The 17,500-nt window shown below is 50.1% G+C and overlaps 1 protein-coding gene across 1 annotated transcript in view; it reads right to left on the minus strand.

Moving 5' to 3' along the window:
- LOC144326126 (TNF receptor-associated factor 2-like) overlaps positions 1-17,500 on the minus strand; it is a 31,415-nt gene that overhangs the window by 8,848 nt on the left and 5,067 nt on the right. Inside the window, exons 4-7 of the mRNA XM_077922255.1 lie at positions 17,188-17,262; positions 17,009-17,083; positions 9,738-10,859; positions 1,218-1,395 (exon numbers count right to left, since the gene is read on the minus strand). Coding sequence (XP_077778381.1) covers positions 1,218-1,395; positions 9,738-10,859; positions 17,009-17,083; positions 17,188-17,262 — 1,450 coding nt within the window. The remainder of the gene's footprint in view (positions 1-1,217; positions 1,396-9,737; positions 10,860-17,008; positions 17,084-17,187; positions 17,263-17,500) is intronic.

The raw sequence follows: 17,500 nt of genomic DNA on the forward strand, positions 1-17,500 counted from the left end.
GAAGGGGAGGGAGGGAGGAAAAAGGAAGGAAGCAGAGGAAAAGGGAAGGAAGGAAGGAAGGAATGAAGGAAGGAAAAAGGAAGGAGGGAGGGAGGGAGGGAGGGAAGGAAAGAAGACAGAAAAGAAGTGAGGGAGGAAGGGAAGGAGGAAGGAGGGAGGAAGGAAGGAGGAGAGGAAGGAAGGAGGAGGGAGGGAGGGAGGGAAGGAAGGAAGGAAGGAAGGAGAAAGAGAGATAGAGGGAGAGAGAGAAGGGCAGAGAGAGAGAAGGAAGGAAGGGAGGGAAGGAGGGAAAGAAGGAAGGGAGGAAGTGGGGAGGGAGGGAGGGAGGGAAGGAAGGAAGGAGAAAGAGAGATAGAGGGAGAGAGAGAGAGAAGGAAGGAAAGAGGGAGAGAAAGGAGGGAGAAAGAAAAGGAAGGAAATGAAGGGAAGGGAGGGAGGGAGGGAGGGAGGGGGAAGGAAGGAGGGAGGGAAGGAAGGAAGGAAGGAAGGAAGGAAGGAAGGAAGGAAGGAGGAAAGGAGGGAGGGAAGGAAGGAGGGAGGGAGGGAAGGAAGGAAGGAAGGAAGGAAGGAGGGAGGGAAGGAGGGAGGGAGGGAAGGAAGGAGGAAGGGAGGAAGGAAGGAAGGAAGGAAGGAGGAAGGAAGGAAGGAAGGAGGGAGGGAGGGAAGGAGGGAGGGAAGGAAGGAGGGAGGGAGGGAGGGAGGGAGGAAGGAAGGAAGGAAGGAAGGAAGGAAGGAAGGAAGGAAGGAAGGAGGGAAGGAAAGGGGGAAGGGAGGGAGGGAAGGAGGGGAGGGAGGAGGGAAGGAAGGAAGGAAGGAAGGAGGGAAGGAGGAGAGGGAGGGAAGGAGGGAGGGAGGGAAGGAAGGAAGGAAGGAAGGAAGGAAGGAAGGAAGGAGGAAAGGAGGGGGGAAGGAAGGAAGGAAGGAAGGAAGGGAAGAAGGAAGGGAAGAAGGAAGGAAGGAAGGAGGGAGGGAGGGAGGGAGGAAAGGAGGGAGGAAGGAAGGAAGGAAGGAGGAAGGAAGGAAGGAAGGAGGAAGGAGGAAGGAAGGAAGGAAGGAAGGAAGGAAGGAAGGAGGGAGGGAGGGAAGGAGGGAAGGAAGGAAGGAGGAAGGAAGGAGGAAGGAAGGAAGGAAGGAAGGAAGGAAGGAGGAAGGAAGGAAGGAAGGAGGAAGGAAGGAAGGAAGGAAGGAAGGAAAAAACAGGAAGGAAGTCCACCCACCCGGCGAGAAGACGGCCGGCGCCCTTCCGGCCACCGCTTCCTGCCTCTTCCGCCCCACTTCCTCCACCTTCCAGATCAAGACGCCGTCGTAGGTCGCCTCTTCCGCGCGCCGAAGCGCCGACTCCACTTCTGCCAGCGCCGCCTCCCTCACCGCCAGGTTCCTCTCCAGGCTCCGGATCTGTGGGGGTCAGGGCAAACCGGATTGACTCCAGTTGGGGCTTTTTATGCTTTGAGATCCGGGGGAAAGAGCTGAAAGCGGAGCGACTCCGCTTTGGCGCGCCAAAGGTCCTACCGAACTTTCCTATTTCTAGACACCAGAAATCAGACTTGACTCCGCTTTGGGGCTCCAGACTGACTCCACTTTGGGGCTTCAGACTGACCCCGCTTTGAGGCTCAGACTGACTCCACTTTGACTCCACTTTGGGGCATCAAACTGACTCTGCTTTGGGGCTTCAGACTGACTCAGCTTTGGGGCTCAGACTGACTCCACTTTGACTCCACTTTGGGGCATCAAACTGACTCCGCTTTGGGGCTCAGACTGACTCCACTTTGACTGCACTTTGGGGTATCAGACTGACTCCGCTTTGGGGCTCAGATTGACTCCGCTTTGGGGCATCAGACTGACTCCACTTTGGGGCTCAGATTGACTCCGCTTTGGGGCATCAGACTGACTCCACTTTGACTCCTCTTTGGGGCATCAGACTGACTCCACTTTGACTCCGCTTTGGGGCATCAGACTGACTCCACTTTGACTCCGCTTTGGGGCGTCAGACTGACTCCGCTTTGGGGCTCAGACTGACTCCACTTTGACTCCACTTGGGGGCTCCAGACTGACTCCCCTTTGGACCTTCCTTTCCCGGAAAGGGGAAACACGGCAAACTGGATTGACTCCAGTTTGGGTTTTTTTTTTTGTTTGAGATCCGGGGAAAACAGGGAAATGGGCTGAAAGGGAGTGACTCTGGTTTGGCGCGCCGAAGGGCCTACCGAACTTTCCTATTTCTAGACACCAGAAATCAGACTTGACTCCGCTTTGGGGTTCCAGACTGACTCCACTTTGGGGTTTCGGACTGACTCCGCTTTGGGGGCATCAGACTGACTCCACTTTGACTCCGCTTTGGGGGCATCAGACTGACTCCACTTTGGGGTTTCGGACTGACTCCGCTTTGGGGCTTCAGCTGTCTAGACAACAGAAATCAGACTGACACCACTTTGGGGCTCCAGACTGACTCCACTTTGACTCCCCTTTGGGGCGTCAGACTGACTCCGCTTTGGGGCTCCAGACTGACTCCACTTTGACTCCGCTTTGGGGGCATCAGACTGACTCCACTTTGACTCCGCTTTGGGGGCATCAGACTGACTCCACTTTGGGGTTTCGGACTGACTCCGCTTTGGGGCTTCAGCTCTCTAGACAACAGAAATCAGACTGACACCACTTTGGGGCTCCAGACTGACTCCACTTTGACTCCCCTTTGGGGCGTCAGACTGACTCCGCTTTGGGGCTCCAGACTGACTCCACTTTGACTCCGCTTTGGGGGCATCAGACTGACTCCACTTTGACTCCGCTTTGGGGGCATCAGACTGACTCCACTTTGGGGTTTCGGACTGACTCCGCTTTGGGGCTTCAGCTGTCTAGACAACAGAAATCAGACTGACACCACTTTGGGGTTTCAGACTGACTCCACTTTGACTCCCCTTTGGGGCGTCAGACTGACTCCGCTTTGGGGCTCCAGACTGACTCCACTTTGACTCTGCTTTGGGGGCATCAGACTGACTCCAGTTTGGGGTTTCGGACTGACTCCGCTTTGGGGCTTCAGCTGTCTAGACAACAGAAATCAGACTGACACCACTTTGGGGCTCCAGACTGACTCCACTTTGACTCCCCTTTGGGGCGTCAGACTGACTCCGCTTTGGGGCTCCAGACTGACTCCACTTTGACTCCGCTTTGGGGGCATCAGACTGACTCCACTTTGACTCCGCTTTGGGGCATCAGACTGACTCCGCTTTGGGGCTCCAGACTGACTCCACTTTGACTCCGCTTTGGGGGCATCAGACTGACTCCACTTTGGGGTTTCGGACTGACTCCGCTTTGGGGCTTCAGCTGTCCAGACAACAGAAATCAGACTGACACCACTTTGGGGTTTCAGACTGACTCCACTTTGACTCCCCTTTGGGGCGTCAGACTGACTCCGCTTTGGGGCTCCAGACTGACTCCACTTTGACTCCACTTTGGGGGCATCAGACTGACTCCACTTTGACTCCTCTTTGGGGCATCAGACTGACTCCGCTTTGGGGCTCCAGACTGACTCCACTTTGACTCCGCTTTGGGGGCATCAGACTGACTCCACTTTGGGGTTTCGGACTGACTCCGCTTTGGGGCTTCAGCTGTCTAGACAACAGAAATCAGACTGACACCACTTTGGGGCTCCAGACTGACTCCACTTGGACTCCTCTTTGGGGCGTCAGACTGACTCCGCTTTGGGGCTCCAGACTGACTCCACTTTGACTCCGCTTTGGGGGCATCAGACTGACTCCACTTTGACTCCTCTTTGGGGCATCAGACTGACTCCGCTTTGGGGCTCCAGACTGACTCCACTTTGACTCCGCTTTGGGGGCATCAGACTGACTCCACTTTGGGGTTTCGGACTGACTCCGCTTTGGGGCTTCAGCTGCCTAGACAACATAAATCAGACTGACACCACTTTGGGGTTTCAGACTGACTCCACTTTGACTCCCCTTTGGGGCGTCAGACTGACTCCACTTTGGGGCTCCAGACTGACTCCACTTTGACTCCGCTTTGGGGGCATCAGACTGACTCCACTTTGACTCCGCTTTGGGGCATCAGACTGACTCCGCTTTGGGGCTCCAGACTGACTCCACTTTGACTCCGCTTTGGGGGCATCAGACTGACTCCACTTTGGGGTTTCGGACTGACTCCGCTTTGGGGCTTCAGCTGCCTAGACAACAGAAATCAGACTGACACCACTTTGGGGCTCCAGACTGACTCCACTTTGACTCCTCTTTGGGGCGTCAGACTGACTCCGCTTTGGGGCTCCAGACTGACTCCACTTTGACTCCGCTTTGGGGGCATCAGACTGACTCCACTTTGACTCCCCTTTGGGGCGTCAGACTGACTCCGCTTTGGGGCTCCAGACTGACTCCACTTTGACTCCGCTTTGGGGGCATCAGACTGACTCCACTTTGGGGTTTCGGACTGACTCCGCTTTGGGGCTTCAGCTGCCTAGACAACAGAAATCAGACTGACACCACTTTGGGGCTCCAGACTGACTCCACTTGGACTCCTCTTTGGGGCGTCAGACTGACTCCGCTTTGGGGCTCCAGACTGACTCCACTTTGACTCCGCTTTGGGGGCATCAGACTGACTCCACTTTGGGGTTTCGGACTGACTCCGCTTTGGGGCTTCAGCTGCCTAGACAACAGAAATCAGACTGACACCACTTTGGGGCTCCAGACTGACTCCACTTTGACTCCCCTTTGGGGCGTCAGACTGACTCCGCTTTGGGGCTCCAGACTGACTCCACTTTGACTCCGCTTTGGGGGCATCAGACTGACTCCACTTTGACTCCGCTTTGGGGGCATCAGACTGACTCCACTTTGGGGTTTCGGACTGACTCCGCTTTGGGGCTTCAGCTGTCTAGACAACAGGAATCAGACTGACACCACTTTGGGGTTTCAGACTGACTCCACTTTGACTCCCCTTTGGGGCGTCAGACTGACTCCGCTTTGGAGCTCCAGACTGACTCCACTTTGACTCTGCTTTGGGGGCATCAGACTGACTCCACTTTGGGGTTTCGGACTGACTCCGCTTTGGGGCTTCAGCTGTCTAGACAACAGAAATCAGACTGACACCACTTTGGGGCTCCAGACTGACTCCACTTGGACTCCTCTTTGGGGCGTCAGACTGACTCCGCTTTGGGGCTCCAGACTGACTCCACTTTGACTCCGCTTTGGGGCATCAGACTGACTCCGCTTTGGGGCTCCAGACTGACTCCACTTTGACTCTGCTTTGGGGGCATCAGACTGACTCCACTTTGGGGTTTCGGACTGACTCCGCTTTGGGGCTTCAGCTGCCTAGACAACAGAAATCAGACTGACACCACTTTGGGGCTCCAGACTGACTCCACTTTGACTCCCCTTTGGGGCGTCAGACTGACTCCGCTTTGGGGCTCCAGACTGACTCCACTTTGACTCCGCTTTGGGGGCATCAGACTGACTCCACTTTGACTCCGCTTTGGGGGCATCAGACTGACTCCACTTTGGGGTTTCGGACTGACTCCGCTTTGGGGCTTCAGCTGTCTAGACAACAGAAATCAGACTGACACCACTTTGGGGCTCCAGACTGACTCCACTTTGACTCCTCTTTGGGGCGTCAGACTGACTCCGCTTTGGGGCTCCAGACTGACTCCGCTTTGACTCCGCTTTGGGGGCATCAGACTGACTCCACTTTGACTCCTCCTTGGGGCATCAGACTGACTCCGCTTTGGGGCTCCAGACTGACTCCACTTTGACTCCGCTTTGGGGGCATCAGACTGACTCCACTTTGGGGTTTCGGACTGACTCTGCTTTGGGGCTTCAGCGGTCTAGACAACAGAAATCAGACTGACACCACTTTGGGGTTTCAGACTGACTCCACTTTGACTCCTCTTTGGGGCTCCAGACTGACTCCACTTTGACTCCGCTTTGGGGGCATCAGACTGACTCCACTTTGACTCCTCTTTGGGGCGTCAGACTGACTCCGCTTTGGAGCTCCAGACTGACTCCACTTTGACTCTGCTTTGGGGGCATCAGACTGACTCCACTTTGGGGTTTCGGACTGACTCCGCTTTGGGGCTTCAGCTGTCTAGACAACAGAAATCAGACTGACACCACTTTGGGGCTCCAGACTGACTCCACTTGGACTCCTCTTTGGGGCGTCAGACTGACTCCGCTTTGGGGCTCCAGACTGACTCCACTTTGACTCCGCTTTGGGGGCATCAGACTGACTCCACTTTGACTCCTCTTTGGGGCATCAGACTGACTCCGCTTTGGGGCTCCAGACTGACTCCACTTTGACTCCGCTTTGGGGGCATCAGACTGACTCCACTTTGGGGTTTCGGACTGACTCCGCTTTGGGGCTTCAGCTGTCTAGACAACAGGAATCAGACTGACACCACTTTGGGGTTTCAGACTGACTCCACTTTGACTCCCCTTTGGGGCGTCAGACTGACTCCGCTTTGGGGCTCCAGACTGACTCCACTTTGACTCCGCTTTGGGGGCATCAGACTGACTCCACTTTGGGGTTTCGGACTGACTCCGCTTTGGGGCTTCAGCTGTCCAGACAACAGAAATCAGACTGACACCACTTTGGGGCTCCAGACTGACTCCACTTTGACTCCTCTTTGGGGCGTCAGACTGACTCCGCTTTGGGGCTCCAGACTGACTCCACTTTGACTCCGCTTTGGGGCATCAGACTGACTCCACTTTGACTCCTCTTTGGGGCATCAGACTGACTCCGCTTTGGGGCTCCAGACTGACTCCACTTTGGGGTTTCGGACTGACTCCGCTTTGGGGCTTCAGCTGTCCAGACAACAGAAATCAGACTGACACCACTTTGGGGCTCCAGACTGACTCCACTTTGACTCCCCTTTGGGGCGTCAGACTGACTCCACTTTGGGGGCATCAGACTGACTCCACTTTGACTCCGCTTTGGGGGCATCAGACTGACTCCACTTTGACTCCGCTTTGGGGCGTCAGACTGACTCCGCTTTGGGGCTCCAGACTGACTCCACTTTGACTCCGCTTTGGGGGCATCAGACTGACTCCACTTTGGGGTTTCGGACTGACTCCGCTTTGGGGCTTCAGCTGTCTAGACAACAGAAATCAGACTGACACCACTTTGGGGTTTCAGACTGACTCCACTTGGACTCCTCTTTGGGGCGTCAGACTGACTCCGCTTTGGGGCTCCAGACTGACTCCACTTTGACTCTGCTTTGGGGGCATCAGACTGACTCCACTTTGGGGTTTCGGACTGACTCCGCTTTGGGGCTTCAGCTGCCTAGACAACAGAAATCAGACTGACACCACTTTGGGGCTCCAGACTGACTCCACTTTGACTCCCCTTTGGGGCGTCAGACTGACTCCGCTTTGGGGCTCCAGACTGACTCCACTTTGACTCCGCTTTGGGGGCATCAGACTGACTCCACTTTGACTCCGCTTTGGGGGCATCAGACTGACTCCACTTTGGGGTTTCGGACTGACTCCGCTTTGGGGCTTCAGCTGTCTAGACAACAGAAATCAGACTGACACCACTTTGGGGCTCCAGACTGACTCCACTTTGACTCCTCTTTGGGGCGTCAGACTGACTCCGCTTTGGGGCTCCAGACTGACTCCGCTTTGACTCCGCTTTGGGGGCATCAGACTGACTCCACTTTGACTCCTCCTTGGGGCATCAGACTGACTCCGCTTTGGGGCTCCAGACTGACTCCACTTTGACTCCGCTTTGGGGGCATCAGACTGACTCCACTTTGGGGTTTCGGACTGACTCTGCTTTGGGGCTTCAGCGGTCTAGACAACAGAAATCAGACTGACACCACTTTGGGGTTTCAGACTGACTCCACTTTGACTCCTCTTTGGGGCTCCAGACTGACTCCACTTTGACTCCGCTTTGGGGGCATCAGACTGACTCCACTTTGACTCCTCTTTGGGGCGTCAGACTGACTCCGCTTTGGAGCTCCAGACTGACTCCACTTTGACTCTGCTTTGGGGGCATCAGACTGACTCCACTTTGGGGTTTCGGACTGACTCCGCTTTGGGGCTTCAGCTGTCTAGACAACAGAAATCAGACTGACACCACTTTGGGGCTGCAGACTGACTCCACTTGGACTCCTCTTTGGGGCGTCAGACTGACTCCGCTTTGGGGCTCCAGACTGACTCCACTTTGACTCCGCTTTGGGGGCATCAGACTGACTCCACTTTGACTCCTCTTTGGGGCATCAGACTGACTCCGCTTTGGGGCTCCAGACTGACTCCACTTTGACTCCGCTTTGGGGGCATCAGACTGACTCCACTTTGGGGTTTCGGACTGACTCCGCTTTGGGGCTTCAGCTGTCTAGACAACAGGAATCAGACTGACACCACTTTGGGGTTTCAGACTGACTCCACTTTGACTCCCCTTTGGGGCGTCAGACTGACTCCGCTTTGGGGCTCCAGACTGACTCCACTTTGACTCCGCTTTGGGGGCATCAGACTGACTCCACTTTGGGGTTTCGGACTGACTCCGCTTTGGGGCTTCAGCTGTCCAGACAACAGAAATCAGACTGACACCACTTTGGGGCTCCAGACTGACTCCACTTTGACTCCTCTTTGGGGCGTCAGACTGACTCCGCTTTGGGGCTCCAGACTGACTCCACTTTGACTCCGCTTTGGGGCATCAGACTGACTCCACTTTGACTCCTCTTTGGGGCATCAGACTGACTCCGCTTTGGGGCTCCAGACTGACTCCACTTTGGGGTTTCGGACTGACTCCGCTTTGGGGCTTCAGCTGTCCAGACAACAGAAATCAGACTGACACCACTTTGGGGCTCCAGACTGACTCCACTTTGACTCCCCTTTGGGGCGTCAGACTGACTCCACTTTGGGGGCATCAGACTGACTCCACTTTGACTCCGCTTTGGGGGCATCAGACTGACTCCACTTTGACTCCGCTTTGGGGCGTCAGACTGACTCCGCTTTGGGGCTCCAGACTGACTCCACTTTGACTCCGCTTTGGGGGCATCAGACTGACTCCACTTTGGGGTTTCGGACTGACTCCGCTTTGGGGCTTCAGCTGTCTAGACAACAGAAATCAGACTGACACCACTTTGGGGTTTCAGACTGACTCCACTTGGACTCCTCTTTGGGGCGTCAGACTGACTCCGCTTTGGGGCTCCAGACTGACTCCACTTTGACTCCGCTTTGGGGGCATCAGACTGACTCCACTTTGACTCCTCTTTGGGGCTCCAGACTGACTCCACTTTGGGGTTTCGGACTGACTCCGCTTTGGGGCTTCAGCTGTCCAGACAACAGAAATCAGACTGACACCACTTTGGGGCTCCAGACTGACTCCACTTTGACTCCCCTTTGGGGCGTCAGACTGACTCCACTTTGGGGGCATCAGACTGACTCCACTTTGACTCCGCTTTGGGGGCATCAGACTGACTCCACTTTGACTCCTCTTTGGGGCATCAGACTGACTCCGCTTTGGGGCTCCAGACTGACTCCACTTTGACTCCGCTTTGGGGGCATCAGACTGACTCCACTTTGGGGTTTCGGACTGACTCCGCTTTGGGGCTTCAGCTGTCTAGACAACAGAAATCAGACTGACACCACTTTGGGGGCATCAGACTGACTCCACTTGGACTCCTCTTTGGGGCGTCAGACTGACTCCGCCTTGGGGCTCCAGACTGACTCCGCTTTGACTCCACCATGGGGCTCCAGACTGACTCCGGATCGGGACCCCGCCCCCCCCGAACCCGCGCCCCGAACCTTGTGGCTCAGCGCTTCGGCGCGCTCCTCTTCCCGGCGCCGCTCCTGCGCCGATTCGGCCGCCAGCCGCTCCACTTCCCGGTTCAGGACGCAGACGATCTTCTCTAGGGTGGAGGCCTTGAGTTCGAGGGCCGCCCAATGAGGGGCCCCCAGGACCTGGGGGTCCGGGGCTGAATGGGGGCCCCTGATTGGACGGGGGTCTTGGGCCGAAGGTGGGGCCCCCAGGACATGGGGGTCTGAATCGTGGCCCCTGGTCGGATGGGGGTCTGGGGGCAAGCGGGGGGCTTGGGGCGGATCCGGGGCCCCCAGGAAGTGGGGGTCTTTGGCCAGATGGGGGTCTGGAGCTGAATGGGGGCCCCTGATGGGATGGGGGTCTGGGGACGAATGGGGGGCCCCCAGGAAATGGGGGTCTGGGGGTGAGCGGGGTGCCTTGGCTGGATTTCGGGCCCCTGGGAAATGGGGGGCTTGGGTTGAAGGTGTGGCCCCCAAGAAATGGGGGTCTTTCGCCAAATTGGGGGGCCCCACCAGATGGGGGTCTTGGGCCGAAGGTGGGGCCCCGACTAGTTGGGGGTCTTGGGCTAAATGTGGGGCCCCCAATAAATGGGGCTCTTTCACCAAATGGGGGTCTTGGGCTAAATTTGGGGCCCCGACCAGTTGGGGGTCTTGGGCTGAATGGGGGGCCCCCAATAAATGGGGCTCTTTCACCAAATGGGGTTCCTGGGCCGAATGTGGGGCCCCCAATAAATGGGGCTCTCGGACCAAACGGGGGGCCAAATTGGGGGCCCTGGTCAGATGGGGCTCTTGGGCTGAATTTGGGGCCCCCAATAAATGGGGCTCTCGGACCAAGTGGGGGGCCGAATGGGGGGCCCCGGTCAGATGGGGCTCTTGGACCAAATCGGGGCCCCCCAAGAAATGGGGGTCTGGGGCCGAATGGGGGTCTTTAGCCGAATGGGGGGCCCCAAGTAGATGGGGGTCTGTGACCAGATCGGGGGCCCCCAAGAAATGGGGGTCTGGGGCCAAACGGGGGTCCGGGGCCCCCAGCCGGAGGGCGAAGTCCAGGAGGAGGCCGAGATGTTCCGGAAGGTTCTGGGCTTCGTGGTGGGGCAGGGCCTCCTTCTCCAGCTGGGAAATGGGGGGAGGAAGGAGTAGTAGTATTAATACTCCCAGTAGTACTAGGAGTAGTAGAGAGCAAGAAAGAGGAGTCTGGACCAAAGGCACCAGGGGACTAATGCTGCGAGTATTAGCGGTATTAGTAGCGCTGGCCTGGTGTGAGTAGTGCTGCGGTGACTATTAGTAGTATTTGCAGTATTAGTAGTATTTGCAATATCGATAGTAGTATCGATCTTGGTGTTGCGGGTAGTGTTGGGTAGTAGTAGTAGTACTACTACTAGTAGTAGCATTGATGTTAGTATTGTGGGTAGGGTTGGGTAGTAGTAGTATTGCTGGTAGGATTGGGTATTAGTAGTAGTAGTATCGAAGTTAGCATTGCTGGTAGTACTGGGTAGTAGTGTCAATGTTAGTATTGCTGGTAGTATTGGGTAGTAGCAGCAGCAGCAGTAGTATCGATGTTAGTATTGCTGGTAGTATTGGGTATTATTATTATTATTATTAGTAGTAGTAGTAGTATTGATGTTAGCATTGCTGGTAGTACTGGGTAGTAGTATAAATGTTAGCATTGCTGGTAGTACTGGGTAGTAGTAGCAGCAGCAGCATTGATGTTAGTATTTCTGGTAGTATTGGGTATTAGTAGTATTGATGTTAGTATTGCTGGTAGTACTGGGTAGTAGTGTCAATTTTAGTATTGCTGGTAGTATTGGGTAGCAGCAGCAGCAGCAGTAGTATCGATGTTAGTATTGCTGGTAGTATTGGGTATTATTATTATTATTATTATTATTATTATTATTAGTAGTAGTAGTATTGATGTTAGCATTGCTGGTAGTACTGGGTAGTAGTATCAATGTTAGCATTGCTGGTAGTACTGGGTAGTAGTAGCAGCAGCAGTATCGATGTTAGTATTGCTGGTAGTATTGGGTAGTAGCAGTAGTAGTATCGATGTTAGTATTGCTGGTAGTATTGGGTATTATTATTATTAGTATTAGTATTAGTAGTAGTAGTAGTATTGATGTTAGCATTGCTGTTGTACTGGGTAGTAGTATCAATGTTAGCATTGCTGGTAGTACTGGGTAGTAGTAGCAGCAGCAGCATTGATGTTAGTATTTCTGGTAGTATTGGGTATTAGTAGTATTGATGTTAGTATTGCTGGTAGTACTGGGTAGTAGTGTCAATGTTAGTATGTTAGTAGTGTCAATGTTAGTTGGTAGTACTGGGTAGTAGCAGCAGCAGCATTGATGTATGAGCCCAGCATTGATGTTAGTATTGGGTAATAGTAGCAGTAGTATTGATGTTAGTATTGCTGGTAGTACTGGGTAGTAGTGTCAATGTTAGTATTGCTGGTAGTATTGGGTAGTAGCAGCAGCAGCAGTAGTATCGATGTTAGTATTGCTGGTAGTATTGGGTATTATTATTATTATTATTATTATTAGTAGTAGTAGTAGTAGTAGTATTGATGTTAGCATTGCTGGTAGTACTGGGTAGTAGTATCAATGTTAGCATTGCTGGTAGTACTGGGTAGTAGTAGCAGCAGCAGTATCAATGTTAGTATTGCTGGTAGTATTGGGTAGTAGCAGTAGTAGTATCGATGTTAGTATTGCTGGTAGTATTGGGTATTATTATTATTAGTATTAGTATTAGTAGTAGTAGTAGTAGTATTGATGTTAGCATTGCTGTTGTACTGGGTAGTAGTATCAATGTTAGCATTGCTGGTAGTACTGGGTAGTAGTGTCAATGTTAGTATTGCTGGTAGTATTGGGTAGCAGCAGCAGCAGTAGTATCGATGTTAGTATTGCTGGTAGTATTGGGTAGCAGCAGTAGTAGTATCGATGTTAGTATTGCTGGTAGTATTGGGTATTATTATTATTAGTATTAGTAGTAGTAGTATCGATGTTAGCATTGCTGGTAGTACTGGGTAGTAGTATCAATGTTAGCATTGCTGGTAGTATTGGGTAGCAGCAGCAGTAGTATCGATGTTAGTATTGCTGGTAGTATTGGGTATTATTATTAGTATTAGTAGTAGTAGTATTGATGTTAGCATTGCTGGTAGTACTGGGTAGTAGTATCAATGTTAGCATTGCTGGTAGTACTGGGTAGTAGTGTCAATGTTAGTATTGCTGGTAGTATTGGGTAGCAGCAGCAGTAGTATCGATGTTAGTATTGCTGGTAGTATTGGGTATTATTATTAGTATTAGTAGTAGTAGTATTGATGTTAGCATTGCTGGTAGTACTGGGTAGTAGTATCAATGTTAGCATTGCTGGTAGTACTGGGTAGTAGTGTCAATGTTAGTATTGCTGGTAGTATTGGGTAGCAGCAGCAGTAGTATCGATGTTAGTATTGCTGGTAGTATTGGGTATTATTATTAGTATTAGTAGTAGTAGTATTGATGTTAGCATTGCTGGTAGTACTGGGTAGTAGTATCAATGTTAGCATTGCTGGTAGTACTGGGTAGTAGTGTCAATGTTAGTATTGCTGGTAGTATTGGGTAGCAGCAGTAGTAGTATCGATGTTAGTATTGCTGGTAGTATTGGGTATTATTATTAGTATTAGTAGTAGTAGTATTGATGTTAGCATTGCTGGTAGTACTGGGTAGTAGTATCAATGTTAGCATTGCTGGTAGTACTGGGTAGTAGCAGCAGCAGCATTGATGTTAGTATTTCTGGTAGTATTGGGTATTAGTAGTATTGATGTTAGTATTGCTGGTAGTACTGGGTAGTAGTGTCAATGTTAGTATGTTAGTAGTGTCAATGTTAGTTGGTAGTACTGGGTAGCAGCAGCAGCAGCAGCATTGATGTATGAGCCCAGCATTGATGTTAGTATTTCTGGTAGTATTGGGTAATAGTAGCAGTAGTATTGATGTTAGTATTGCTGGTAGTGCTGGGTAGTAGTATCAATGTTAGCATTGCTGGTAGTACTGGGTAGTAGCAGCAGCAGCAGCATTGATGTTAGTATTTCTGGTAGTATTGGGTATTAGTAGTATTGATGTTAGTATTGCTGGTAGTACTGGGTAGTAGTATCAATGTTAGTATGTTAGTAGTGTCAATGTTAGTTGGTAGTACTGGGTAGCAGCAGCAGCAGCAGCATTGATGTATGAGCCCAGCATTGATGTTAGTATTTCTGGTAGTATTGGGTAATAGTAGCAGTAGTATTGATGTTAGTATTGCTGGTAGTGCTGGGTAGTAGTGTCAATGTTAGTATTGCTGGTAGTATTGGGTAGCAGCAGCAGCAGCAGTAGTATCGATGTTAGTATTGCTGGTAGTATTGGGTATTATTATTATTATTATTATTATTATTAGTAGTAGTAGTAGTAGTAGTAGTAGTATTGATGTTAGCATTGCTGGTAGTACTGGGTAGTAGTATCAATGTTAGCATTGCTGGTAGTACTGGGTAGTAGCAGCAGCAGCAGCAGCAGTGATGTTAGTATTTCTGGTAGTATTGGGTATTAGTAGTATTGATGTTAGTATTGCTGGTAGTACTGGGTAGTAGTGTCAATGTTAGTATGTTAGTAGTGTCAATGTTAGTTGGTAGTACTGGGTAGTAGCAGCAGCAGCATTGATGTATGAGCCCAGCATTGATGTTAGTATTTCTGGTAGTATTGGGTAATAGTAGCAGTAGTATTGATGTTAGTATTGCTGGTAGTACTGGGTAGTAGTGTCAATGTTAGTATTGCTGGTAGTACTGGGTGGTAGTAGTAACGATGTTAGTATTGCTGGTAGTATTGGGTGGTAGTAGTATTGATGTTAGTATTGCTGGTAGTATTGGGTAGTAGTAGTAAGATTGATGTTAGTGTTGCTGGTAGTATTGGGTAGTAGTATTGATGTTAGTATTGCTGGTAGTACTGGGTAGTAGTAACGATGTTAGTATTGCTGGTAGTATTGAGTAGTAGTAGCAGTAGTATTGATGTTAGTATTTCTGGTAGTATTGGGTAATAGTAGCAGTAGTATTGATGTTAGTATTGCTGGTAGTGCTGGGTAGTAGTGTCAATGTTAGTATTGCTGGTAGTATTGGGTAGCAGCAGCAGCAGCAGTAGTATCGATGTTAGTATTGCTGGTAGTATTGGGTATTATTATTATTATTAGTAGTAGTAGTAGTAGTATCAATGTTAGCATTGCTGGTAGTACTGGGTAGTAGCAGCAGCAGCATTGATGTTAGTATTTCTGGTAGTATTGGGTATTAGTAGTATTGATGTTAGTATTGCTGGTAGTACTGGGTAGTAGTGTCAATGTTAGTATGTTAGTAGTGTCAATGTTAGTTGGTAGTACTGGGTAGCAGCAGCAGCAGCAGCATTGATGTATGAGCCCAGCATTGATGTTAGTATTTCTGGTAGTATTGGGTAATAGTAGCAGTAGTATTGATGTTAGTATTGCTGGTAGTGCTGGGTAGTAGTATCAATGTTAGCATTGCTGGTAGTACTGGGTAGTAGCAGCAGCAGCATTGATGTTAGTATTTCTGGTAGTATTGGGTATTAGTAGTATTGATGTTAGTATTGCTGGTAGTACTGGGTAGTAGTATCAATGTTAGTATGTTAGTAGTGTCAATGTTAGTTGGTAGTACTGGGTAGCAGCAGCAGCAGCAGCATTGATGTATGAGCCCAGCATTGATGTTAGTATTTCTGGTAGTATTGGGTAATAGTAGCAGTAGTATTGATGTTAGTATTGCTGGTAGTGCTGGGTAGTAGTGTCAATGTTAGTATTGCTGGTAGTATTGGGTAGCAGCAGCAGCAGCAGTAGTATCGATGTTAGTATTGCTGGTAGTATTGGGTATTATTATTATTATTATTATTATTATTATTAGTAGTAGTAGTAGTAGTATTGATGTTAGCATTGCTGGTAGTACTGGGTAGTAGTATCAATGTTAGCATTGCTGGTAGTACTGGGTAGTAGCAGCAGCAGCAGCAGTGATGTTAGTATTTCTGGTAGTATTGGGTATTAGTAGTATTGATGTTAGTATTGCTGGTAGTACTGGGTAGTAGTGTCAATGTTAGTATGTTAGTAGTGTCAATGTTAGTTGGTAGTACTGGGTAGTAGCAGCAGCAGCATTGATGTATGAGCCCAGCATTGATGTTAGTATTTCTGGTAGTATTGGGTAATAGTAGCAGTAGTATTGATGTTAGTATTGCTGGTAGTACTGGGTAGTAGTGTCAATGGTAGTATTGCTGGTAGTACTGGGTGGTAGTAGTAACGATGTTAGTATTGCTGGTAGTATTGGGTGGTAGTAGTATTGATGGTAGTATTGATGGTAGTATTGGGTAGTAGTAGTATTGATGTTAGTATTGCTGGTAGTATTGGGTAGTAGCAGTAGTAGTATCGATGTTAGTGTTGCTGATAGTATTGGGTAGTAGTATCGATGTTAGTATTGCTGGTAGTACTGGGTAGTAGTAGTAACGATGTTAGTATTGCTGGTAGTATTGAGTAGTAGTAGTAGCAGTAGTAGTATTGATGTTAGTATTTCTGGTAGTATTGGGTAATAGTAGCAGTAGTATTGATTTTAGTATTGCTGGTAGTACTGGGTAGTGTCAATGTTAGTATTGCTGGTAGTACTGGGTGGTAGTAGTAACAATGTTAGTATTGCTGGTAGTATTAGGTAGTAGTAGTATTGATGTTAGTATTGCTGGTAGTATTGGGTAGTAGTAGTAAGATTGATGTTAGTGTTGCTGGTAGTACTGGGTAGTAGTAGTATTGATGTTAGTTTTGCTGGTAGTATTGGGTGGTGGTAGTAGTATTGATGTTAGTATTGCTGGTAGTATTACTGGTAGCATTGGGTAGTAGTAGTAGTGATGTTATTATTGCTGGTAGTGTAGTGTACTACTAGTAGTATCAATGCTAGTATTGCTGATAGTATTGGGTAGTAGTAGTAGTAGTATTGATGTTAGTAGTGTAGTGGTGGTGGTAGTAGTAGTAGTAGTAGTAGTAGTTGTTATTATTATTATTATTATTATGATTATGACTATTATTATTACCACACTACACTACTACACAATATTACTTCACTACTACTATACAACTACTATTAATACTCATACTCATCACCACCTCCCCGTCTTCCCAATAATACTGATTATGCTAGAATGACAACAATACCAATCATACTCCTTCTCCTACTCACTCACCGCAGCAACGTCCCCCCCCCAAACCGGCCCCGAGTAGCAACTCGCACTCACCACCTCCCCGCAGCCGACGGGCCGGAAGCGGCACGGGGCCCGGAACCTTCCGCAGCTCCGGACGTGGTCGGCGAACTAAGGAAGAGGAGGAGGAAGGTCAGGGGGTGGAGTGGGCGGTACCCGGAGTAACGTGACCCCGGAGTAACGTTACTCCGCCCCGGGGCGAGGGCGGCTCTCACCGATTCCCGCAGGACGTCCGTCTTGCCGCAGCCGTCGCAGGCGAGGGGGAACTTGGGGCAGGTCTCCTCATGAGCCTGGGGGTGAGTAAGGATGGTTACTCGGGGTTTACTCCTCGGAAATGAGTAACGCGTTGGAGGCGGCCCCGTCATACACAACAGTGCTCCAATAATAATAATAATAATAATAATAATAATAATAATAATAGTAGTAGTAGTAGTAGTAGTAGTAGTAATAGTAATAGTAATAATAATAATAATAATAATAATAATAATAATAATAATAATAATAATAATAATAATAATAATACCACTC

Source organism: Podarcis muralis, chromosome Z (genome assembly GCF_964188315.1).
Source record: "Podarcis muralis chromosome Z, rPodMur119.hap1.1, whole genome shotgun sequence".
In the NCBI taxonomy this organism is placed as follows: Eukaryota; Metazoa; Chordata; class Lepidosauria; order Squamata; family Lacertidae; genus Podarcis; species Podarcis muralis.